Genomic DNA, 27,874 nt, shown 5'->3' with positions numbered 1-27,874 from the left:
TTGAGTGGATAATTTAAACTGGCACAACGTCAGTGAAGATGTGCAGCAATATCTTTCCCTTTCTTTGCCTATCTGCAGAAGCCTTTAACCATCCACTTTAACCAGTGATTTTTATTATTTCCTCAACAATTTTCTCATTTCTCAACTATGTTCACTTCAGGGTTCAAGGTGCATTTATTATCAAAGAATGCATGCAGTATACAACACTGAGATTCATCTTCTCCAGACAGCCACAAACAAAGAAAACCATGGAAGCTATTCAAAGAAAAACATCAACCCCGCCATGCCAAAAATCGACAAATAGCGCAAACAGCAACTCCCCCCATACAGAAAAAACAAATCGCACAGGCAGCATCAAACCCCAACCCCCCCAAAGTAAAAAACAAATTGCGCAAATGGAAAGAACCCTCAAGCCCCAAACACAACGCCCCCGCGCAAAAACAACAAACAAATCGCACAAATGACAACAAGAAAGAACAGGCGAAAAACAGAAAATAGAAGACAAAACTGACAGAGTCTAAGAGAACCACGATCAAATCCTTAAATCGCAGACTCTGAACTTCGGTAACGTCCTCCGACAGCATAACGGGAAAGAGAGACACAGGGGCCTTCCCCTGGGAGCACTGACAGGAAGAGACTACCACACACAGGTAACTTCTTCCGGCAACAACGCGCGGCCCAGAGACTGTCACACACAGACACCTTCCTCCAGCAGCAGCGAGCGAGAGGCTGGCACTAAACACTTGCTCACCTTCCGCACTCGCCTCCATGTCTCAATCTTCCTCAATGCTTTAACTGGTGAGATCGGTGAAAATTAGATCAATCATGAGCTCGCACCCTGTCTCTAAGCTTCCAGGCTTCATGGCCATTTGCCCAACTGGAATCTTCTTAGAGACAGCAAAGTGCTAGCTGGCTCAATCGATCTTTAAATTGCAGATCACAGGCTCTAACAGTAATAGAAACACATTTATAATAAAAAGAATATGTAGAAGAAGTGAAGGGACCAGTTACGTGGACTATCCGGATGAAGTCGCCTGAGGAAGCATTGTTCACTGCGATCTTGTCCAGATGACTTCTGACTGGACTGAAGCCATGCAACATCTCATGTTTAAAGACTGCAACTTAAACAATGTATTGATATTTAAAGTTATGGCTGTTGCATTAAGTAATTTTCAGCATGGAGGTAGATGCATTTGTAACCAAATTGTAAACCTTCAACAATGCAGATTAGTACAAGGAAAATTCAATTGAATGTTAAATCATGTTCATCGTTTTGGAAAAGTTGCCAGGGCCTGGCAATGTGTTCCCTGAGACCCTAAGGGAGGCAAGTGCAGAAATTGCCAGGGCCCGAGCAGAGATACTTCAAACATCCTTAGCAATAGGAGAGGTACCAGAGGATAGGAGGATAGCCAATGGTGTTCCATTGTTTAAAAAGGCTCTAAACAGAAACCAGGAAACTGTAGGTCTGACATTAGTTCTGGGGAAATTAGTGGAAGGTATTCTAAGGGACCCGATATATAAATATTTCGATAGACATGGACTGATCGAGGATAGACATGGGCTAATTAAGGATAGCCAGCATGATTTCGTGCGTAGTCAGTCATGCCTAACCAATCTTATAGAGTTTTTGAGGAAGTTACCAGGAAACTGGATGAAGGCAAGGCAGTGGATGTTGTCTACAAGGACTTTATTAAGGCATTTGACATTGTCCCATATGGGAGGCTGGTCAAGAAGGTTTAGTCGCTTGGCATTAAAGGTGAGGTAGTAAATTGGATTAAACATTGGCTTTGTGGGAGAAGTCAGAATGTGGTAGTAGATGGTTGCCTCTCTGATTGGAGGCCTGTGACAGGTGGTGTGCTGCAGGGATTGGTCCTTTGTTGTTTGTCATCTATATTAATGATCTGGCTGATAATGTGGTTAAGTGGATCAGCAAATTTGCAGATGACACCAAGATTGGGGGCGTAGTGGACAGTGAGGAAGGCTAACATGTCTTGCAGAGGGATTTGATCAGCTGGAAAAATGGCAGATGGAATTTAATGCAGACAGTTGTGAGGTTTTACACTTTGGTAGGACCAACCAGGATAGATCCTATAAAGTGAATGGTAGGGCACTGAGGAGTGTGGTGGAACAAAGGAATCTGGGAATACAGGTACATAATTTGCTGAACATGGCATCACAGGCAGATAGGGTTGTAAAGAAAGCTTTTGGCACATTGGTCTTCATAAATCAATATACTGAGTACGGAAAATGGGAGGTTATGTTGAAGTTGTATAAGACGTTGGTGAGGCCTAATTTGGAGTATTGTGTGTATTCTCGGTCACCTACTTACAGAAAAGATGAAAATAAAGTTGAAAGAATACAGAGAAAATTCACAGGATGTTGCTGGGTCTGGAGGATCTGAGTTATAAGGAAAGATGGAATAGGTTAGGACTGTATTCTTTATAACGTAGAAGACTGAGAGGAGATTTGATACAGTTATACAAATTTATGAGGAGTATAGATAGGGTAAATACAAGCAGGCTTATTCCACTGAGGTTGGGTGGGACTACAACTGGAGGTCATGAGTTAAGAGTGAAAGGTGAGAAGTTTAAGGGTAATATGAAGGGAATCTTCTTACTTAGAGGGTCATAAGAGTATGGAATGAGCTGCCAGCACAAGTGGTCCACGTGAGCTCAATTTCAATGTTTAAGAGGAGTTTGGATAGATACGTGGATGGTAGGAGTACGGAGGGCTATGGTCCCAGTGCAGGTCAATGGGAGTAGGCAGGTTAAATGGTTCAGCATGGACTGGATGGGCCAAAGGGCCTACTTCTGTGTTGTACCCCTCTATGACTCAATGACTTTTGAAGGATCAAGTGGGCATCAATGCCAAAAACGTGTGAATGTTGATTTGACCGGATATATTCTGAAATTACTGTCTATAAGTCAATTGGATTTTAGCAATTTGAGTAAGGCCAAAACAATTCAAAGATCACACCCTTTCAAGCAGCTGTGAAATAAGTGGATTATTTTAAGTCACGTGTTTTATCTACAATTGTGTTTTGCTGCTGTGGAGCCTTTCCAAGGATATTTAGGGAGGTCAGACTGGTTGTGGATAGATTTATTCAAGTGTTGAACAAACCAACTTTGCACATACAGTACACCAAATACAGAATGCCATTGAACCAGATTGTTGTCCTGTTTTAGTGACACAACACAGTATTACAGCAACTTCCTCAAGCGGAAAGACAAACACAATAGTTTTCAAGCTTGAATCTGATGTCTTGCCCTGACAATCACATGGTTTACTAGGAACAGTGGCTCCATATGGTTAATTCTTAATACAGCATATGTTGAAATTGTGGTCAGTGGTCTGAAATGAGACGAGTCTGTCTACAAATCAACCTCTGAGCTTTTTGAGTCACTTAGCTGGTGCTGTGCGTATGCAGTAGCTAAAGTTCTTAAGTGCACCCCGCTAAAAGAATCACAAAATTACAGTAAAGTTTTTAAAAAAGCCTTTAGAAAAGTGGTAGATTGTTTATTCCAGAATGGACAGGTAAAACAAAACCAATCTGGCCAATTCAGCAGGCTTGCAAGCACTTTGCTGTGGACCACTTCCACAAAGGTACTAGGATGAAGCTACACTCCCCAGCAAGTGTAAATAAGTTCAATGCCCAAGAGTTAACAGGGAGGCTACCGTGAGGTAAATCAATGTATTTTGGAAGTGCCAATTATTTCTGTAGTCATCATGAAGAAATTCTGTAGAACAGGAAGACCAGAACTCAGGAGGACACGACTGAAGTGATAACTGGCCTGAGAGGCAATGCCAGTATGACCAAGAGACAAAGTCATTCCTCAGTGGCTAATGTGCCCGTGTGACCTCGCCGAAGGAACAACTAGCAAGAAAGTAGGAGGCATGACCATTTGGGAAGCTCTTAAATCAGGGAAGCTGAGAATCAAGGTGACCTTGAAACTCAATGGAAAGAGCAGTCTGGGCACGAGAGCCTGGGGTAAGTTATTTCTTGAGGAGTCAGATATAATCTGGGGCAACTCCCATTGAAGATGATTTACTTCAGAGCAGTTCCAATAGGATACTGTGCTTCTAAGTTATGTCTAGGAATAGAGTGTTCTTTGATGGACACCTGTGTGCCTTCTGGGGCAAGATCACGTACCATGAGTGTCTGAGTTGTTAAATGCAAAGAAAGGTCTGGGCTTCAGCAGAAGCAATGGGCTTTGGAAAGTGTTTGGGTAGCCTACCCTGATGTAGGAGGGTGGTTGGTCAGATCTCAGCAGTGTGCTTTTAAACCACGAATGAACCTGCAAGGCAGCAGCATCTGGATATTCAGAGTCAAAATTGAAAGTTAGAAGTACTGTGGAAACTGCAGCAAAGTAAGGGTTAATATGGTTTGCTTACCAAACAGAGTGCAGACACGTTGTACAGCCTTTCTCTGTGTTGAAGCTCACTAAGGCAACAAGTCAAAATGATAAGCGGACAGAGACAAGTATGTAGGCACGGTGCAGACACCCAGGCTGACCATGGTCCTTGAACCCATTCAAGCCTGGGTCCAAGATCACTGAGCATACCAGGACAAGATAAAGATGCAACTGAAAGATTCTTACTATTAGACAGTTATTTCACTAACGCTCAGATTTAATTTAGCACCTGAAATATGTATGATTGGTACTTAAATATGCAAATGAGGGGATTCAGAGTTTCTTCTGTATCAATTTCTGTATAAAAACAGCATTTCTTTATTCAGACTTCAAACCAGTGTGGTAACAGGGCCATGCTGTTCTCCCCGCTACACAAGTGTTGTAAATAAAGTCTGATTGAGGAACAAGTGCTAGTTGTCAGAGTCCAGTTAATCAGCATTTACAAACCTGCAAAATGAAGTTGCACAGCAAAACATTATTTGTGTGATGCACCATCAATAACTCACTCTGAGACGCGTGTGCGAGGCACCTGGAATATACGCATACGAGACTCCCGGTACATGAGTGTCGTGAGGAGTCTGTGTAGGGCTTGGTGTGCGCGGTGTCACCTTGGGTACAGGGTTCATAGTTGTGGTGAACTACATATACCTGTCTGGACTGCTCCTGTGGCTCCTCCCACAGACCCCTGCTGACTGCTTCTGTGGCTCCTCCCACAGACCCCTGCTGACTGCTCCTGTGGCTCCTCCCACAGACCCCCAGCTGACTGCTCCTGTGGCTCCTCCCACAGACCCCTGCTGACTGCTCCTGTGGCTCCTCCCACAGACCCCTGTATAAAGGCGATTGAGGCCTGAGCCCGGCCTCATTCTCCAGGATGTAGTGTTGTTCATTCTTCCAGTCAATAAAAGCCGATATCTCGCTTCTTACGTCTCAGAGTGAGTTATTGATGGTGCATCAATAGTTACCGTGGAGTGTTCGGGGTAGTGGTCTGCTGCTCCTGCGGGTGCCAGGTCGCGGACGTGCATCAATTTTATTGACTGGAAGAAGGAACAAGCAGTGATTGACCACTATACTACATCCTGGAGACAGAGAGGCCGGGCTCAGACCTCCATCACCTTTATACAGGGGTCGGTGGGAGGAGCCACAGGAGCAGTCATTGGGGCGTGTCCAGACAGGTATATGTAGTTCACCACATTGTGAATTACAATCTGAATTTATTTTCTGCCAATGAGCAATGAGTATACAGAACTGTTAGGATCAAAATGTATATTTGTAGCAAAATATGTACAAAGTCACCTTGATTGCTTGCACAGGACAAGTCTAAAAAGTGAGCGCAAGTGAGCCTAATTTCTGTGTTTTTATAACTTTGGCAGCCTCAGTTCTTCCCTTCTGGTAACTCAGTCTAAGCTGGAGTAATTGTAGGGTAGGGAGAATGAGTAAATACCCATGTGCCTATGAGCTTGTTTCTGACTGAGTAAAGTACTTTCAAATGAATTCTGCTTTGCTAACAAGAGCAAGGAAGAATTTTAGCTACAATTTGATTTTTCTTGCTGTACATAACTGATTACAAATGATTATACAGTAAGTTTCATCATCTTGAAGTGTTTGACAGTAAGGCATGTGAGGTTTATTTTGTAGCCTGTGCTTTCAACCCTCACCAAGCCAAAAGCACTTTATGAAAATATCATATAAGTTGGATGTTCCAACATTTTAAAATAAGTAATGAAAGCACATATTTAATTATTACAGTACAAAAGATATTCAGGAGGCACGCAAGTGGATTTTTGTACGTATCCACGGAATATTTCTTAGTCAATTTACAACAATTACTTTAACTTATATATAAAGGGTCCCAGTACAGGCTTTGTCCTTGATCTGTATAACTTACTTTGCAGTTACTAAACAGACTACTAATTTCCTGGGTGATAAGGTCTCTGCACTCCAAATGCTGTAATGAAAATGTTCACAATAACGATTATAAACACCAGGCCTGTGGTAATGTTGTTCAGGGTGTCCAGCGTGGGTTGCTTCCTGGGGTCATTCAGATTGTATTTCACTAGAAAAGATAAAACGCAGTCATTGAGCAATTAAAAACAATGCAGTTAAAGGTTCACTAATAAATAATTTTAAAAATGTCCAATAAACATTACTTCAAATCCTTAAATTATTAACTTTACCATGTGCTATTGTTGAATTATGATTCAAACTATGGCAGATTAAATGAGATGGCAGCCCAACAGAAATTCTATCACATTTCGATATTGACTGAGCTATGTTTGAAATGTTGTCTACTCACAATTAAATAATGCAGCATGCCTTAAAATGACATGCATTTTAAGGGCTTAACATTCAGAGATCCAATGTGTTGAAAAATATCAGGAAGGGAAAAAAAAAATGACACACAGTGGCAATAGTTACAGAAAGAGAGGTCATCTTTGAGGGCCAAGGACAGAATCCATTTTCTTAACAATGAGAAGCATATCTTCAGGGAAACTTCGAAGTTCAAAGTAAAACTTATTTTCAGAGTACGTGCACATCACTACATACAACCCCAAGATTCTTGTTCTGTGGGCAAACTTAGCGAATCTATAGAACAGTAACTGAAAAATGTAAACAAACTGTGCAAATGCAGATAATAAATAAATAGCAATAAATAATGAGCACGAAATAAGATAAAAGAGTCCTTAAATGAGTGTAGCTATCCCCTTTTGTTCAAGGACCTGATGGTTGAGGGGTAGTAACTGTTCTTGAGCCTGGGTGGTGTGAGTCCTGAGGCACCTGCACCTTCTACTTGATGGCAGCAGTGAGGAAAGAGCATGGCCTGGGTGGTGAGGATCTTTGATGATGGATGCTGCTTTTCTACGGCAATGTATCATGCAGAAGTGCTCAATGGGTTGGAGGGTTTTACTCATGATGCACTGAGCCAAATCTACTGCCATTTGAAGGATCTTCCACCCAAAGCCATTAGTGTTCCTGATGCACCATCAATAACTCACTCTGAGACGTAAAAGCGAGATATCGGCTTTTATTGGCTGGAAGAAGGAACGAGCAGTGAGTGACCACCATACTACATCCTGGAGACTGAGAGGCCGGGCTCAGACCTCCATCACCTTTATACAGGGGTCTGTGGGAGGAGCCACAGGAGCAGTCAGCAGGGGGCGTGTCCAGACAGGTATATGTAGTTCACCACAGTTCCCACACCAAGTCGTAACAACCAGTCAGCTCATTTCCCACCTCCCAGCCACAGAAGTTTGTCAAAGTTTTTGATGACATGCCGAATCTCCACAGACTCCTGAGGAAGTACTGCCACTGCCGTGTTTTCTTTGCAATTATACTTAGACGATGGATCCAGGGCAGGACCTCAGAGATCGTGACACCCAGGAAGTTAAAGTTATTGACCCTCTCCACCTCTGATCCTCCAGTGATTACTGGCTCATGGACCTGTGGTTTCCCTCTCCCGAAGTTCCTTGGTCTGATGTGAAAATAATGTATAGTGCTCAATAGTTCAATTTAATTTCAGAGAATGTATCTAGTATACAATCTGAAATTCTTACTCTTCGCAGACATCCACAAAACAGAGAGGAAAAAACCCAAAGAATGAATGATAAAAAAACAATAGGACTGGGGGACTTAAGTAGTTAAGCGTAAATCTTAACAACGTTAGAGTTAAAGGAAAGAAAGGGAAGGATTTTCTGAAACATATTCAGGAGAATGTTCAAACATAGTTGGTTGCTGGACCTGTTGATGGTGAGCAAACTAATATGGTCAATCTCACCCCATACTTATCATTTCATTTGGTTAACATTAAAAATGTGGAAGAGCAAAGGACAATCTAAATAGAATTTCTGAGGACTAAATTTATTGGAATAAGAGGGCAAAACCTTAACCCAATAATGACAGGAAAACAACGACGAAACAATATTTAATCTTCAAGGAGGTGCTTCAGTTTGATATATTCCCTCAGCAGAGGAAGATACAGGAACGAAAACCAGAGTTCCTTATATGCAGGGAGAGGCAGAGGATATAATGAAGCAAGACATATGATACATTTCAAGTGTATTTTTACAATAATTTGAGATTGGAAATGAGAAAGGAAGTAAGATTGTAAAAAAGAGGATATAAAAATAGAGGCAAATTAATTTAGAATCACATCAAATATATTATCATTGATATATGATGTGGAATTTGTTCTTTTGTGGCAGCAGGAAAAAGACATACAAATCTATAAACTACAAAAATAAATAAATGTTACAAAAAGTATAAAGACCCCAAGAATCTTTGGTTGGCATGAAGATAGTGAGTTAATAATAAGAGGTTACTGTGGGACCTATTGAAAATAAAGCATGTGATGTACTCTTAGAAGTGTGGGATAATGCTAGATTACTTATTGAGCACTTTGTATTGAGGAAGAGGACACAGCATGTAATGAATGGGGTGTAAATTGATAGTCCGTATATCAGTAATCTATACTCAGGATGGATCATTTCCTGGTCCATCCAGTTTTGCATTGCAGTGGATAAGGGAGGTTGAAAATAGTGGATGGGATTCCATAATCTTTCTGTCTTCCCTTGACACAGCTGGAAATTTGGGAAGTTTTAAATATGACATCCTTGTTAGGAAAGTGTGTAAAGACCTTCCTTCTTACTTTTATTTTGTTGAGATACAGTGTGGAATACAGTCCGGCCCTTTGAGCTACGCCTCATAGCATCCCCTACAGTAATCACGGGACAATTTAGAATGACCAATTAACCTACCTACCAGCACGTCTTAGGAATGTGGAAGGAAACAGGACCACATGGAAGAAGCCCATGCGGTAACAGGGAGAATGTAGAAGTTCCTTACAGGCAGTGGTGGGAATTGAACCCAGGTCAAAGCACATGTATTAGGAAAAGACAGGACATGTTTAACTAATCAAAATTATATTTTAATAAGCTACACTGTAGGGTGATGAAGGAAATGCAGTAGATATTGTCTGCATGAGTTTTCAGAAATCATTCAAAATTTACTGTGCAGTCATGTTGGCTGGTGCATTTTGGCAGAGGAGAGGTAGTATAGATGCCAAGGCACAGTTATGTAGAATAAGCAGAATCCGAGGAGCCTGGCAGCTCACGGGCATTGACTTTGGAAGAAAATATTGAGTGAGTGGCTAGCAAAGAATATTGGATCCTGTGATTTATAAATAGAGGTATTGGGCACGAAAAAGGAAGCTTTCCCGAACTTTTACTAACTTTGAGTTAGGGAAGTTGTAGTCACCACACTTAAGGAAGGATGTTACAGTCTTTTAGAGCAGTTTGACTGGAACCTTTTTTTGAAACCTAAAGCAGTTTGACTGGAATAGCTCCAGGATGGAGGATCTGATTACAAGTTTAAATTGCAGAACTTAGGGTTGTTCTGTCATCTATTTATTTATTTATTTATTGATTGATTGATTGATTGATTGATTGATTGAGATATAGCGCAGAATAAGCCCTTCTGGCCCTTCCAGTTGTACCGCCTAGCGAGCCTCAATTTTAACCTGTAAACTGTAAACATCAGGAACTGTTAACTGTAAACAAACTGTGCAAATGCAGATATAAATAAATAGCAATAAATAACGAGCATGAAATGACAACAGAATAGAGTGCTTAAATGAGTGTAGCTATCCCCATTTATTCAAGAGCCTGATGGCTGAGGGGTAGTAACTGTTCTTGAAGCTGGTGGTGCAAGTCCTGAGGCTCTTGTACCTTCTACCCGATGCCAGTTGTGAGAAGGGAGTATGGCCTGAGTGGATCTTCGATGACGGATGCTGCTTTTCTATGGCAAAGTTTCATACAGGTGTGCTCAATGATTTGGAGGGTTTTAACTGTGATGTACTAGGCAGAATTCACTACCTTTGCAGGATTTTCCGCTCAAAGGCATTGGTGTTCCCACACCAGGCCATAAAGCAGCCAGTCAAGTACACCTTCCACCACACATCTGTAGAAGTTTGCCAAGATTTTTGATGACGTGCTGAACCTCCACAGACCCCTGAGGAAGAAGAGGTGATGTTGTGCTTTCTTTGCAATAATAGTTATATGATGGGTCTAGGATAGGTCACCCAGGAATTTAAAGTTACCTTTTCACCTCTGATCTTCCAATAATTAATGGCTCAAGGACCTCTGGTTTCCCTCTCCTGAAGTCTATAATCAGTTCCTTGGTCTTATTGACACTGAGTGAGAGGTTGTTCTCAATACACCACTCAACCAAGTTTTCAGTCTCCCTCCTGTATGCTGATTCATCACCCCATTTTTTGATACAAATCACAATAGTGGTCTCGTCAGCAAACTTGTATATGGTGTTGGAGCTGTAATTAGCCACCCAGTCATCGGTGTAAAGTGAGAAAGGCAGGAGGCTAAGTACACATCCCTGCTGCGCTCTTATGCTGATGCAGATCGTGGAGGAGATGTTTTTGCCATTCTAAACTGACTAGGGACTACAAGTGAGGAAATCCAGGATCTAATTGCACAAGGGGGTACTGAGGTCCAAGTCTTGGAGTTCACTGATAAGTTTCGAGGGGATGATCGTGTTAAATGCCAAGCTGCCATCGATAAAGAGCATCCTGATGTATGCATCTTTGCTGTCCAAATGTTCCAGGGTTGTGTGAAGAGCCAATGAGATAGCATCTCCTGCAGACTGGTTGCTTTGGTAGGCAAATTGGAGCAGATCCAAGTCACCATTCAGACAGGAGCTGATATAGTCACCGGGCGATAATCATTTAGACAAGTTACCACACTCTTCTTGGGCACTGGTATGATTGAAGCCTGCTTGAAGCAGGTGGGTACCACACACTGCCGAAGTGAGAGGCTGAAGACATCCGTGGATGCTGCAGCCAGTTGATCAGCACAGATCTTCAGTACTCAGCCAGGTACTCCACCCAGACAGGATGCTTTCCTTGGATTCACTCTCTTGAAGGCAGCCTGTTGGTCATCTTCAGATACTGAGACAAAAGGATCATCGGGAGACATGGGGCTGCACGAAGGTTCATCGCTGCTCTGGTGGTCAGAGCGAGCGTAGAAGTCATTGAGCTCATCTGGGAGCTCTGCTATCCCCTATGTCACAGGATTTAGCTTTGTAGAAGGTTCTGGCATTCAAACCCTGCACAGCTGTCAAGCATTCCCCGTGATTCCAGTCTCGTCTGGAATCTACACTTTGCCTGAGAGATCATACCTGCACCTCCTGTAGCATTCTTGATCTCCAGACTTAAATGCCTCTGATCTGGCTCTCAGCAGGTTCCAGATTTCATTGTTCATCCAGGGTTGGGGAAATACCCCGAACAATTTTGTTAGGACACACTCATCCACAACTGTTTTAATAAAGTCTGTAATGACCCTGGTGTAGTCATTCAGGTCCTCAGATGAGTTCATGAACATGGCCCAGTCCACTGACTCAAGGCAACCCTGTAACCATTCCTTAGCCTCCTGCGACCAACACTTAAGTTGTCTTGATCTCTGGAACGTTGCTCTTTAGACTCTGTCTGTATGCAGGTAGCAGGGGTACAGCCAAGTGATTCGACTTGCCAAAGTGCAGTCTCTGGAAGGAATGATAGGCATTCCTTATCATAGTGTAGTAGTGGTCTAGTGTGTTGGGACCTCTGGTGCACCTGGTTACATGCTGGTGATAACTGGGCAGGGTTTTCTTCAAACAGATAGATAGATAGATAGATAGATAGATAGATAGATAGATAGATAGATAGATAGATAGATAGATAGATACTTTATTCATCCCCATGGGGAAATTCAACTTTTTTTCCAATTGTCCCATACACTTGTTGTAGCAAAACTAATTACATACAATACTTAACTCAGTAAAAAATATGATATGCATCTAAATCACTATCTCAAAAAGCATTAATAATAGCTTTTAAAAAGTTCTTAAGTCCTGGCGGTAGAATTGTAAAGCCTAATGGCATTGGGGAGTATTGACCTCTTCATCCTGTCTGAGGAGCATTGCATCGATAGTAACCTGTCGCTGAAACTGCTTCTCTGTCTCTGGATGGTGCTATGTAGAGGATGTTCAGAGTTATCCATAATTGACCGTAGCCTACTCAGCGCCCTTCGCTCAGCTACCGATGTTAAACTCTCCAGTACTTTGCCCACGACAGAGCCCGCCTTCCTTACCAGCTTATTAAGACGTGAGGCGTCCCTCTTCTTAATGCCTGGCTAAAGTTGCCAACTATAATTTGAAATGTGGCAGGATGGGCTATTTTTTGTTTACAGACAGCATCATGATCTCAGAAGACTGACCAAGGTTGATTGAGTCATCACAACTTGATACAATTACATGCAGCCTTCATCTCATCTTCATTCTTCTAAAACATTCCTTGGCACTTCAGTCATGCTCTCACGTGCACAACCTTCTCGACCTCTCACCTCACTCCCTTTTACTTTGCCATGTCCCTGCTGCTCTGTCTTTTTATCTCCCTTTCAGTTTTTCTCTTTGCGCTTTTCTCCCTCTCTTCTTTGTCCTTTTATTCAATGACTCTGCCTCTCTGTTCCCTGTGCCCCACCTCTTCAGCTCTCCATTTGCCTCTTTTGTATGCTCTATGGCATTTCGCCCTCTTTCTCTCTCTTCCTCTCCCCATGTCCATCTCTCTCCCTTCCTTCCCTTCTCCATGTCTAGAGGGAAGAGCAAGTAGAGAAGTCAAGGTTTATGAGGAGAGACACCCAGCAGTAGAGGTCTGCAGTCAGACCAAAGGGGAAGGATTTCCACGGAAGTCATCCAGTCAAATGAACAGAGTAGTCAGACGAACCCCACAACTGGGAAACATTTCACTGGAGGGTCTTAGAAAGGTTCTATAAAATGCTAATGGAAGTATGTAGGCTGCCAAATGAGCTCCCTGGAGGAACCCTTACCCACGTTCTTGTGGGAGATGGTGCAGACCCAGGTGAACTTCACCTCTACTTTGGATGTGATTAGTTCTCTCATGCTGAGGAAAGAGTGCAACACTGCAGCTGAGGGGGCAGGCTTCTACAACTATTGAGGTTCGGTCCCCATTCTAAAGAGCTCTGCTATGTAGAAGTGCTGGACAATTGCTTTTTTGTGTATGCCGTATCTCAGTAGCTATGGTCTGTTGTCTGCAACAGCGGCTGAGAATGAGCCTTTGGCTGGAGAGGAAGCTGGACACACATGAACTTGTTTTTGCAACCATACATACAAGTGAAGAAGATGGTGTGAAGGTTGCATACCATTGCTCTTCTAAGAACTGTCACCAGGAGCACATATCCTCATGACGTTTGGCTGGATAAGATGTTTGGTGACAAGGTCCCTAAGGGTGTGATGCCTGGACCCATCTGATGCTTCTCTGTGTCATTCAAGAAAAGATGTGTTAGATCTAAACATGGGGATTGGAAGATACTTTATGGTTACAGAAAAGTGTTTGAGTTTTCAATGTAAACAGGATGCAGAGTAAGGTCTCAGAGGGTGGAGTGGGGTCCAACAGTTTCATCATGAACACTGATCTAATCTGAGTGTTTTTAAGCTTTTGAACCTTCAAAAGGTTCCTCAAATCTGGCTCTTCTGTAAGTGAATGGTAACTGTTACTTTTCAGAGAAACATAAATTTTACTTCGATGGAAAATGAAATTGGGATTGGAATAGGTTTATTATGTCACATGTACTAACGTACAGCGCACACTCATCTTGCATACTGTTCATTGGAATTGCAAGGTCAAATTAAATTTATTATCTACATACACATATGTCACCTCACACAACCCTGAGATTCAGTTTCTTGCAGGCACAGTAAATCCAAGAAACATGATAGAATCAATGAAAGACCATGCCCAACAGGATGGACAAACAACCAATCTGCAAAAGGCAACAAACTGTAAATACAAAAAGAAAGAAATAATAATAATAAATAAATAAGCAAGAAATATCAAGAACATGAGATGAAGAATCCTTCTAAGTGAGTCTATTGGTGTTGGGAACAGTTCAGTGATGGAGCAAGTGAAGTTGAATGAATGTACCCCCACTGGTTCAAGAGCCTGATGGTTCAGGGGTAATAACTCTTCCTGAAATTGGTGCTGTGTGTCCTGAAGCTCCTGTACCTTCTTCCTGAGAAGAAAGCATGGCCTGAGTAGTGGCAGTCTTTGATGATGATTGTGGCTTTCCTGCACAGTGCTCCATGCAGACGTTGGGTGGGTTTTATCCTTGACGGACTCAGGCATATCTCTGCGTTTTGTAGGATTTTTCATTAAAGGGCATTGGTGTTTCCATTCCAGGTCTTGTTGCAACCAGTCAATATACTCTCCACCACACATCTACAGAAGTTTCTCAAAACTGTAGATGTCATGCTGGATTTTTTCAAACTTCACCAGGCGCTACTGTGCTTTCTTTATGATTGCTGGGCCCAGGACAGATATTCTGAAATTATTATTTCAGGGTTTAGAATTTATTATTTTCACATTTCTTGTCACGTGCCAAGGTACAATGAAAAGCCGGTCTTGCACGCTGTTCATAGATCAACTCATTACACAGTGCATTGAGGTAGTACAAAGTAAAACAATACTGTAACAGAGCACAGAATAAAGAGTAACAGCTACTGAGCAAGTGCAGTGCAGGTAGACAGTAAGGTATAAGGTGCAGATGTGGCTGTCAGCGATGGAGCTCTGCAGGCTTTGACTATGTATATATAAAAGTTTATTCAAATATTGCATTATTACAGCCATGCACTATTATACAATAATCAGGACTTCATAAAACACACTATTTACAGTTTAAAATCAAATAAGACTTTAATGGTCCACAACAACCTTGCCCCCCACCCCCCATTATATCTGAGCTCCATCTTCAGGGATACCTGGCACAGACTCCTATCACCCAGTGACACTCACATCTACTGTGATGAAATGCTTTGAGAGGTTGGTCATGGCTAGAGTCAACTCCTGCTTAAGCAAGGCCTGGACCTGCTGCAATTTGCCTATCGACACAATAGGTCTACAGCAGATGCAATCTCACCGGCTCTCCACGTGGCCTTGGATCACAATAGTAATACCTTCCTTGGGCTGCTTAGTGTTCACCGCAATCAAAACCTGGGCCTTTGTACTTCCCTCTGCAACAGGATCCTTGACTTCCTCACCAGGAGACCACAGTCAGAACAGATCAGAAATAACATTTCCTCCTAACTGACAATCAACACTGGTGTACCTCAAGGACGCATGCTTAGCCCACTGCTCTACTTTCTCTTGACGACTGTGTGGCTAAGCACAGCTCAAATCCCATCTATGTAGATGATGCATCTATAGTTGGCAGAATTTCAGATGGAGACAAGGAAGCATTCAGGAGCAAGATGGATCAGTTGGTTGAATGGTTTTGTGGCAACAAGCTTTCTCTCAACATCAATAAGACCAATGGACTGATTGTGGACTTCAGGTAGGGGAAGTTGATGGAACATACAACAGTCCTCATTCGAGGGATCGGAAGTGGAAAGGATGAGCAGTTTCAATACTTTCTACGAAGGCTGAGGAAAGTCCATCTCCCAAGCCCCATCCTCATCACATTCTACAGGGGTTGTATTAAGAGGATCCAGAGCAGCTGCATCACTGCCTGATTCGGAAATTGCACCATCTCGAATCGTAAGACCCTGCAGCGGATAGTGAGGTCAGCTAAGAAGATCATCGGGGTCTCTCTCTCCCCGCCATTATGGACATTTACCCTACATGCTGCATTCACAAAGCAAACAGCATTATGAAGGACCCCACGCACCCCTCATACAAACTCTTCTCCCTCCTGCCGTCTGGGAAAAGGCACCGAAGCATTCGGGCTCTCGCGACCAGACTATGCAACAGTTTCTTCGCCCAAGCTATCAGTCTCCTTGATACCTAGAGCCTGGACTGACACCTTACTGCCCTATTGTCCTGTTCATTATTTATCGTAATGCCTGCACTGTTTTGTGCACTTTATGCAGCCCTGGGTAGGTCTGTAGTCTAGTGTAGTTGTTTTTTTTTTCTCTGTGTTGTTTTTTACGTAGTTCAGTCCAGTTTTTGTACTGTGTCATGTAACACCATGGTCCTGAAAAATGTTGTCTCATTTTTACTATGTACTGTACATAGCAGTTCTGGTCGAAATGACAATAAAAGTGACTTGACGACTTGAAGTTCTTGGGTGTCAACATCTCTGAGGATCTATGCTGGGCCCAACATATTGATGCAATTCCAAACAAGGCCATATTTCATTAGGAGTTAGAGGAGAATTGGTATGTCACCAAAGACACTCACAAATTTCTACAGATGTACTGTGGAGAGCATTCTAACTGGTTGCATCACCATCTGGTATGGAGAGGGCACTGCACAGGATTGGAAAAAGCTGCAGAAAGTTGTAAACTCAGCCAGCTTCATCATTGGCACTAGCCTCACCAACATCCAGAACGCATTCAAAAAAGCTGCATCCATCATTAAGGACCCCCATTACCCAGGACGTGCCCTCTTCTGATTGACTCCATCAAGGATGAGGTACAGGAGCCTGAAAACACACTCAAAGTTTCAGGAACACCTTCTTCCCCTCTGCCATCAGATTTCTGAATGGACAATGAAACCATTAACACTACCTCAGTATTTTTCCTCTCTTTTTGCACTACTTATTTAATTTACCTTTTTATATATAGTTTTTTCGGTAATTTAGTGTTTACCATTATGTATTGCAAAGTACTATGCACAATTTTCCATGCGCTTTTTCAATCTTATTGATAGCTTTCCTATAGGTACTGTAGGTGACCAGAACTGCACACAATACTACAAATTAGGACTCACCAACATCTTATACAATTTCAACAAAACATCCCAACACCTGTGCTCAATACTTTGATTATTGAAGCTCAATGTACCAAAAGCTTTATTTACAACCCTGTTTAGCTGTGACACTTTCAAGGAAGTATGGATCTGTATTCCCAGATCCCTCTACCCTACTGCACTTCTCAGTGCCTACCGCTCACCGTGTAAACCCTACCCGTGTTTGTCCTCCCAAAGTGCAACACCTCTCACTTGTCTGCATTAAACTCCATCTGCCACTTCTCAGCCCACTTTTCCAGCTGGTTGATCCCGCTGCAAGCTTTGATAGTCTTCCTCACTGTCTACAATACTCTCAATCTTGGTGTCATCCACAAATTTGTTGATCCAGTTTATGACAAATTTTCAAAATAATTTATTCACTGCATAATAACCCAAAATTATTTGGTACTAATATGCTGTTGATTAATATATAAGCATTTGAAAATACTCGTGTGACAAGTTTTGCTTACAAATTCTCTTCCATAATTATCCCAATATATTGTTAATTTTTACATCAGGAATTCATCTGGTGTACTAACAACAGACAGTTGTTCAACATGTAATTATCTGAAAGTAATTCAGCATTAACTTACCAATGAATATTAGTAAGATGCCCACCACAACTTGAAATACCAGTGAAATTCCAATGAGAATGATGAGAGGCACATAATAACTGAAGCTGGATCCCTGATCTACCACCGCTTTGAGCTGAGACGCATTTGCCATTAGTAGTGCGACATCCAGCATACTTTCTGCTGCACTCTTCTTGTTGGCATAATTATTGAAATTCATGGGTCGGTTTCCTCTTCTATTCGAACGCTGTTTTGTGAGGTAAATATGGTGAGAATAGAGTGAGTTTCATAGCACTGATAAAGCTGAAGATTCACCTTGTTTAATCATTATTCTTAAAATTTCTGACTGTTGCTGACTCTAATAGGCTGGTTAATGTTTTTCTAATGTTAGCATCATCCATCAAATTGTGATTCAGACTGGTGTACTGGGTACTGAGGACGGTTATACAGCAGTAACTTATTACAAAAAAGTATCTATTTTTCTCTCTCACTCCACTCCACTTTCCACCGGGATTACTCTCTCTCCTTGTCCCTCCCAACCAATCTCCCTCCTGGCACTTATCCTTGCATGTCAAGTGCTGCACCTGCCCCCCCCCGTTTTCTCCTTCACTGCCATTTGGGGCCTGAGAAAGTTCTTCTAGGCGAGGTGGTGCTTCACCTGTGAACCTGTCGGCATCACTGACTCTGCCCCATGCTCTTGGCGTGGCCCCCTCTACAATGCTGAGACATGGAACTAATTGGGGGACTACTTTGTTGGACAGCCTCACTGAGTCCACCACCACAGCCAGGATCTCCTAGTGACCACCCATTTCCCATTCCCACAGTGACTTGTCGGTCCATGGCCTCCTTTACTGCCCATGGCGTGGAAGAAGGAACCACACCTTATATTCCCTCTTGATGATCCAAGTTGACAGCGTCAACATCGATTCCTCAAAATTTTGGTAATCACTCCCATCTGCTTTTCTCCCCCCATCACCTTTGTTTTTACTAATTTCTGTGCCCCCCCTTCTTGTTCTCCACCACCATCATGAACTGCTCAACACTTCCCTCTGGTTCCCCACCTCCTTCCCTTTATTCCGTGGAATACTGTCCACTCCTATCATTCCTTCATCTTCAGTCCTTTGCCTCTTCCACCTATCATCTCACTTCTCACATTATTCCCTTTCAATCCCCACCTCCCTCTCCCACCTAGACTCACCTGCCAGCCTGTCCTCTTCCCCCTCCCCCTACCTTTATTCTGGCTTCTGTACTTATCCTTTCCAATCCTGATGAAGAGTCTTGGCCTGAAATATGGACTGTTCACTTTTATGTAGATGCTGTCTGACTTGAGGATTTCCTCTAACATTTAGTGTGTGTGGCTCAAGATTTCTAGGATCTGTAGAATCTCTTGTGTCCTTGATACATTTTGTTTGACCAGGAAGTAGCCATTGAGCAAGGATTTTCACACCAGAAGGGACAATTCTAGTTATTTCAATAGACAATAGGTGCAGAAGTAGACCATTCAGCCCTTCGAGCCTGCACCGCCATTTTGAGATCATGGCTGATCAACTACTATCAATACCCGGTTCCTGCCTTGTCCCCATATCCCTTGATTCCCCTATCCATAAGATACCTATCTAGCTCCTTCTTGAAAGCATCCAGAGAATTGGCCTCCACTACCTTCCGAGGCAGTGCATTCCAGGCCCCCACAACTCTCTGGGAGAAGAAGTTTTTCCTTAACTCTGTCCTAAATGACCTACCCCTTATTCTCAAACCATGCCCTCTGGTACTGGACTCTCCCAGCATCTGGAACATATTTCCTGCCTCTATCTTGTCCAATCCCTTAATAATCTTATATGTTTCAATCAGATCCCCTCTCAATCTCCTTAATTCCAGTGTGTACAAGCCCAGTCTCTCTAACCTCTCTGCGTAAGACAGTCCAGACATCCCAGGAATTAACCTCGTGAATCTACGCTGCACTTCCTCTACAGCCAGGATGTCCTTCCTTAACCCTGGAGACCAAAACTGTACACAATACTCCAGGTGTGGTCTCACCAGGGCTCTGTACAAATGCAAGACGATTTCCTTGCTCTTGTACTCAATTCCCTTTGTAATAAAGGCCAACATTCCATTAGCCTTCTTCACTGCCTGCTGCACTTGCTCATTCACCTTCAGTGACTGATGAACAAGGACTCCGAGATCTCTTTGTATTTCTCCCTTACCCAACTCTACACCGTTCAGATAATAATCTGCCTTCCTGTTCTTACTCCCAAAGTGGATAACCTCACACTTATTCACATTAAACGCCATCTGCCAAGTATCTGCCCACTCACCCAGCCTATCCAAGTCACCCTGAATTCTCCTAACATCCTCATCACATATCACACTGCCACCCAGCTTAGTATCATCAGCAAATTTGCTGATGTTATTTTCTATGCCTTCATCCAAATCGTTAATGTAAATGGTAAACAGCTGTGGTCCCAATACCGAGCCCTGTGGCACCCCACTAGTCACCACCTGCCATTCCGAGAAACACCCATTCACCGCTACCCTTTGCTTTCTATCTGCCAACCAGTTTTCAATCCATGTCAATGCCTTCCCCCCGATGCCCTGAGCTTTGATTTTACCCACCAATCTTCTATGTGGGACCTTATCAAATGCCTTCTGAAAATCGAGGTACACTACATCCACTGGATCTCCCCCGTCTAACTTCCTGGTTACATCCTCAAAAAACTCCAACAGATTAGTCAAGCATGATTTACCCTTGGTAAATCCATGCTGGCTCGGCCCAATCCTATCACTGCTATCTAGATATGCCACTATTTCATCCTTAATAATGGACTCTAGCATCTTTCCCACCACCGATGTCAGGCTGACAGGTCGATAGTTCTCTGTTTTCTCCCTCCCTCCTTTCTTAAAAAGTGGGATAACATTAGCCATTCTCCAATCCTCAGGAACTGATCCTGAATCTAAGGAACATTGGAAAATGATTACCAATGCATCCGCAATTTCCAGGGCCACCTCCTTTAGTACCCTAGGGTGCAGACCATCTGGACCTGGGGATTTGTCAGCCATCAGTCCCATCAGTCTACTCATCACCGTTTCCTTCCTAATGTCAATCTGTTTCATTTCCTCTGTTACCCTATGTCCTTGGCCCATCCATACATCTGGGAGATTGCTTGTGTCTTCCTTAGTGAAAACAGATCTAAAGTACTCATTAAATTCTTCTGCCATTTCTCTGTTTCCCATAACAATTTCACCCAATTCATTCTTCAAGGGCCCAACATTGTTCTTAACTATCTTCTTTCTCTTCACATACCTAAAAAAGCTTTTGCTATCTTCCTTTATATTCCTGGCTAGCTTGCATTCGTACCTCATGTTTTCTCCCTGTATTGTCTTTTTAGTTAAGTTCTGTTGTTCCTTAAAAACTTCCCAATCATCTGTCCTCCCATTCACCTTAGCTCTGTCATATTTCCCTTTTTTTAATGCTATGCAATCTCTGACTTCTTTTGTCAACCACTGTGGCCCCTTTCCCCCCTTTGAATCCTTCCTTCTCCGGGGGATGAACTGATTTTGCACCTTGTGCATTATTCCCAAGAACACCTGCCATTGCTGTTCCACTGTCTTTTCTGCTAGGCTATCCATCCAGTCAACTTTGGCCAGCTCTTCCTGCCAGGTTCTGTTAAAGGTGACTCTAGAGGGTTTCCTGAAAGTCCTTGTTGGCATAAACTAGAACTTCTAAGAACTTTTCTGAAAATCTGAGAACTTGCTTCCTTTTCTCTGTTGCCTCATCACTTTCATAGCAGCCATTGTGTAAGTTGCTGCTGTTAATCTAGCGTGCAGCGTGCCTTAAGACCTGATCCCCTTCTGTGACTAATTTTGTGATTTTTTTTTATTTTGGGAAAAGGACCCAATTTGGTGCTAGTGCTAAATGTGACAATACTTTAGTTCACCTAAAATAGTAGTCCAATTTCCGGACCGGAATGTTTCCAAAATGGAACTAAATTTTATGTCTAAAATAATTTCAATAAATTAAACCTTTTATTATTTTACACTGTAACATACACAATCTATATATCTGTTTCATAATTTTACAGTAACGGTGAAAGAGTTTTAACCAATGTTACAATTATCACCAGGTATTTTGCTGTTGGTAAAAGAGTACAAAATATGATGAGACAGAGATGGAGATGAAGATGAAGATGCCTACCACTGACAGACGCTTGACAGCACCAAGTGTCTCTCAACTGAGTTCTAAAAGACACAAGTATTAATATGTCCAGCTAATTGCACTAGAGGGGAACCGATAAGGCAGGTGATTGAAGACATTTTGTGGGTTGAGTCAATTTTTTTTTTGATAATGAGCACTTTTACATTTAATTTCCAGCTTTTGGAGCCATACACCTGATAGTCCGAAAAAAGATTTGTCAGATGATGCATACACGAACAAAGCCAGTGTACCAGATTTCGAAATGAAAGGAATCTCAACCAATATCATAGCTCACAGTAGAGTGTTTCATAAGGAAAAGTCTTGTGTGATGTGGCAATGAGCCATAAAAGTTGGACCAAGGTGATTTTATTTGTGGTGGGAGGGGTACTATAGTTGGCATAAGACTCCTGAGTTAAAGACTGGAAATAATTTACTCAGTGTTTGATCACCATCCAGTGAGTAATGCCAAGAAGTATACACGTGGGAGTTTACAGTATTCCTTAAAATGAACCTACAAAGTATTAAATCGGGCTCTGAATTTTCACTGGTCTTCAACCTGGAGTTTGACATTTTCTTAATTTACAAAGCCACTGAGTCGTTCCATGTGTAACCCATTGACAACCTTTTTCCTAATCAGCAGTTCGCATTTAATTTTGGCAACATTCCTATTACCACACCGTAAAAACAAATATTGTATATCCATCATTAACACAGGAGATACAACAGATGCTGGAAATCTTGAGAAACACGCGAAAAAATGCTAGAGGAATTTAGCAATGTTTTGGGCCGAGACCCTTCATCAAGAGTCAGTGTAGCCATACCCCTCAGCAACGTAGCCCCCTTTGAATACTACTGGGGGTGCGGGAATGACCTATTAGGCCAGCAGCAGGCCAGAGGCACTGTGGCCGGCTATGAAGCTCAGCAGGAATGGGTAAAGTCAAGCAGAATGGCAGGAGACTTGATAGTGAGGACACAACAGATATAGCACAACGGATTCTGTGGCCACGAAAGAGAAGCCAGGATGGTGTGTTGCCTCCCAGGTGCTAAGGTCCAGGACGTCTCAGAGCAGCTGCAGAAGATTCTCGAGAGGGAGGGTGAGCAGCCAGAGGTCGTAGTGTACAGTGGCACCAATGATACAGGTAGAGAGGAGGGAGTGGTCCTGTGGAGTGAGTTTAGGAAGTTAGGGAAGAAGCTGAAGAGCAGGACTTTATGTCAGGAACAGGAAGAGGATGACAGCACAGATGAGTGAGTGGCCACAGGGGGCAAGGTTTCAGATTTCTGCATCATTGGGTTCTCTTCTGGGAAGATACGACATGTACAAAAAGGACGGGTTCCACCTGAAGCCAAGGGGAGCCAATATCCTTGTTTGCTAGAGTTTTTGGGGAGGGTTTAAGCTAATTTGGCAGGAAGATGGGAAACAGGGTGATAGGGCTGATGACAGAAATGATGTATAAATAGATGCATTGTGCACTGAGGCTGTGAGGAAGGACAGGCAGATAAAAGGCAAAATTGCAGTCAGTGGGATGAAGTGAAGTGTAAATGGGGAGAAATTTGAAAAGGATGATGAATACAGGACTGAAAGCGTGATAGTTGAATGCACGTAGTATACGGAATAAAGCAGATGATCTTCTAGCACAGTTAGAAATTGGCAGGTATGATGTTGTCAGCATCACCGACATGTGACTTAAATAAGATCAGTGTTTGCAGCTTCACATCCAAGGATACACCCTGTAACAAAACAGGTGCTTCTGTTGGTAAAAAATGAAATCAAATCCTTAAAAAGAGGTGACATTGGATTGGAAGATGTAAAATCCTTATGGGTAGTTAAGAAATTAAAAGGGTAAAACTACCCTGATGGGAGTTACATACAGGACCCCAAACAGTAGCCAAGATGTGCGATATAAATTTCAATGAGTAATAGAAAAGGCATATAATAAGGGCAATGCTATGATAGTCATGGCGGAAATATGCAGGTAGATTGGGAAAATCAGGTTGGGGCTGGATCCCAAGAGAGGGTATTTGCGGAATGCCCACAAGATGGTCTTTTAGAGCAGCTTGTGGTTCAGCCTACTAGGGGAAAGGAAATTCTGGATTGGGGGTTGTGTAATGAATCAGATTTAATTTAGGAGGTTAAAGAAAAGGAAACCTCGGGAGAGACTGATCACAATATGAAAGAATTCACCCTGCCATTTAAGAGGGAGAAGATAAAGACAGATATATCAGTATAACAGTAGAGTAAAGGGAATTACAGAGGCATGAGAGAGGTTGGAGTTTCTGGGGACAACTTGGAAGGTGCAGGATAGATACAAAGATGAAGAAGTATTCTAAAGGGAGGATGGCAAGGGAAGACATAAGGGATGGCAAGGCAAGGCAAGCATAAAATCAAAAGTGAGGGCATACAATATAGCAAAAATTAGTGGGAAGTTAAAGAATTGAGAAGCTTTTAAAGACCAGTGGAATGCAACTAAAAAATCGTAAGGAGTGAAAAGATGAAATAGGAGCCCATAATATCAAAAACGATACCAAAAGTTTCTTCAGATACATAAAGAGAAAAGAGAGGTGAGAGTGGATATTGGGCAGCTGAAAAATGATGCTGGAACGGCAGTAATGGAGGGCAAAAGGCGGAGGAACTGAATAAATATTTTGCGTCAGACTTCACTGTGGAAGACGTTAGCGGTATGCCAGAAATTTGAAAATGTCAAGGGGCAGAAGTGAGTGTAGTTGCTATTATTAAGGAGAATGTGCTTGAGAAGTTGAAATGTCTGAAGGTAGATAAGTACCTGGATAAGACGGTGTACACCCAATCACTCAGAAAGAGGTGGCTGAAGAGAAAGTGGAGATAGTAGTAACGATCTTTCCAGGATCACAAAGATCTGAAATGGTTCCACAGGACTGGAAAATTGCAAATTTCACTCCACTCTTTAAGAACGATGGGAGGCAGAAGAAATGGAATTATAGGCCAGTTAGCCTGATTTCAATGGTTAGGAAGATGTTGGAGGGCATTATTAAGGATGAGGTTTCAAGGTGTTTGGAGGCATATGATAAAGGAGGCCAAAGTTAGCATAGTTTTTCTTAAGGAGAAATCTTCCCTGACAAATCCGTTGGAATTCTTTAAGCAAATAACAAGCAGGGATAGACAAGGAAACTCAGTGGGTGTTGTTTACTTAGATTTTCAGAAAACCTTTGACAAGGTGCCATAATGAGGCTGCTTAACAAGCTAAGTCACCATGGTATTACAGGAATGATACTAGCATTGATAGAAGATTGGCTGACCTGCAGGAGGCAAAGATGGGGAATGAAGGAGTCCTTTTGCTGGTGACTAGTAGTGTTCCGCAGGGATCAGTGTTAGGATTGGTTGTACGTCAACGATTTGGATGACGGAATTGATGAGTTTATGGTCAAGTTTGCGGATGATACAAAGGTAGGTGGAGGGGCAGGTGGTGTTGAGGAAGCAGGCAGTCTGCAGAAGGAATTGGGCAGATTGGGAGAATAGGCAAAGAAGTGGCAGATGGAATATGGCATAGTGTGTGGTCATGCATTTTTATAGAAGAAATGAAAAGTACAGACTATTTCCTATACAAGGAGAAAATTCAAAAATCAGAGTTGCTAAGGGACATTATAAGTAACAACCAAACTGCTGAAAGAACTCAGAGGGGAAAGAACTTAGTATCTACATGATTGTTGACGTTTTGGGTCAAAACCCTTTGCTAAAGGGTTTCAACCCGAAATAGCAACAATTCCTTTCCCCCCACAGATGCTGCTTGATCTGATGAGTTCTTCTAGCAGATTGTGTGTTGCTCCGGATTCCAGCATCTGCAGTGTCTTGTGTCTACATGACGAATAAATGTTTAGATAAACAAAGCATAAGAATGTATAGTAAAAACAATATTTGGTATGTTTGGTGGATGTAACCAAACTCTGAGGTAATTTCAGAAATATGCTCCCAGTTACTGTTAAAGAAGTTGCCAAAATTTACTCTTTTAACTGATGTTATCATGAAGTCTTTGAGTATTCAAAAGAAATACCTTCCATTTTCCAGAAAAGAAATGAGTTCTATTACAAATTATTATATTATGGGCATCTGTTAGTCTCATGAGACCATGGATTTGCACCTTGGAAAGTTTCCAGGGTGCAGGCCTGGACAGGGCAGTCTGGGAGACCAGCAGTTGCCCAAGCTGCAAGTCTCCCCCCTCTCCACGCCACCGATGTTGTCCAAGGGAAGGGCAAGGGCCGATACAGCTTGGCACCAGTGTCGTCGCAGAGCAATGTGTAGTTAAGTGCCTTGCTCAAGGACACAACACGCTGCCCTAGCTGAGGCTCAAACTAGTGACCTTCAGATCACTAGACCAACGCCTTAACCATGCGCCAACACTCTATTACAAATACCCTGAAATTATTTGTACCTTTGTCGTACTCAACATTTCATTAAGTACAGCACAGTGATACCTAGATTTATTTAAAATGTATGTGAATACACTCAGTGGTTATTTAATTAGGCAAGTCCCGTACCTAATAAAACAACTACTGAGTGTATGTAGCCTGAGGCTACACTGAGTTTTTTTTTTGGTCTTCTGCTGCTGGAGCACATCCACTTCAAGGTTTGATGTGTTGTGCATTCAGAGATGCTCCTCTGCACATCACTGTTGTATTGTGTAGTTATTTGAGTTACTGTCATCTTCCTGTCAGCTTGAACCAGTCTGGCCATTCTTCTTTGCCCTCTCTCATTAACACAGTGTCTTCACTCACAGAAGTGTGGCTCACTGGATTTTTTTTTTGTTTTTCACACTATTCTCTGTAAATTTTGGAGACTGGTGTGTGTGAAAATCCCAAGAGATCATCAGTTTCTGAGATGCTCAAACCACCCCATCTGGCACCAACAATCATTCCACGGTCAAAGTCACTTAGATCACATTTCTTACTCATTCTGATGTTTGATCTGAACAACAACTGAACCTTTTGACCATGTCTGCTTTTATGCATTGAGTTATTGCCATATATATTTCTTGACTGTGTCTCCATGTTCTTAGGTGTTGCTGCCACATGATTGGCTGATTAGATATTTGCATTATCGAGCAGGTGTACAGGTGTACATAATAAAGTGACTACTGAGTGGATATGTACCTTGATTATGCTTTTACCTGATGGCAGCGACATCTCAACAAGTCCATCTTCCTATTGAACATAATCTGTGGAACTATAACTTGCATTGACTCTAGCCCTTAATACAGCATATCGATCATTTAATGTTGCAAATGAATAAAATAGAATAAGTAAGTCTTGTTGCTACATGTTTGATCTGATCTTTGATGAAGGGTATTACAGAAGAATTACATTTTTTAAAATGCTTGGGATGCATTCATTCAGAAATAACCATTTCTCAGGTTGTGCAAAGTTTAACTGCAACTACACTGAAACATCTTAAAATACTGTACACTTTAAGTCATTGTAATTTGGATTATAAATAAACATCTTTTGAAATAACAGGTCATATTTTTTAGGTAAGTAGGTACAGCAATAAAGCCAAAGCCAAATGCCTGGCATCAAACTACGGGTAAGTAAAATAAAACCAGGGTAACTTGCTTGCCTTTGAATTGTACAATCTGACTGAATTTCAAGATACAAATAATTTTATAAAGCAGTTCTTATAAGTCTGAATTTACAAACCATATTTGTTAATAAGGCAGCAATAACGACAACATCTGGCGTTTATATGGCACTTTCAATGTGATCATAAAGCACGAAGTACTTCACAAGAGTTGTACAGGAGATAATTTCTCATTAAATAAAAGGAAATGTTAGGACAGACAGCAAAAAAAAAGTTTCAAAGTGAGTGCTAAATGAGAAGAGGTAGAGACTGTCAACGCTGAGCTATGGCAGATTGCTCGAGCTTCCATAAAACTGGGGCTGGGTTAACTCTAAA

The 27,874-nt window shown here is 42.2% G+C and overlaps 1 protein-coding gene across 1 annotated transcript in view; it reads right to left on the bottom strand.

Annotated features, from left to right (window-relative positions):
* ninj1 (ninjurin 1) overlaps positions 1-27,874 on the bottom strand; it is a 62,674-nt gene that overhangs the window by 6,592 nt on the left and 28,208 nt on the right. Inside the window, exons 2-3 of the mRNA XM_073072189.1 lie at positions 17,787-18,012; positions 6,298-6,465 (exon numbers count right to left, since the gene is read on the bottom strand). Coding sequence (XP_072928290.1) covers positions 6,320-6,465; positions 17,787-18,012 — 372 coding nt within the window. The 3' untranslated portion in view covers positions 6,298-6,319. The remainder of the gene's footprint in view (positions 1-6,297; positions 6,466-17,786; positions 18,013-27,874) is intronic.

This window comes from Hemitrygon akajei, chromosome 19, assembly GCF_048418815.1.
Source record: "Hemitrygon akajei chromosome 19, sHemAka1.3, whole genome shotgun sequence".
In the NCBI taxonomy this organism is placed as follows: domain Eukaryota; kingdom Metazoa; phylum Chordata; class Chondrichthyes; order Myliobatiformes; family Dasyatidae; genus Hemitrygon; species Hemitrygon akajei.
Note: the sequence above shows the minus strand (reverse complement) of the source record. Positions and strands in the feature narration are given on the sequence as shown.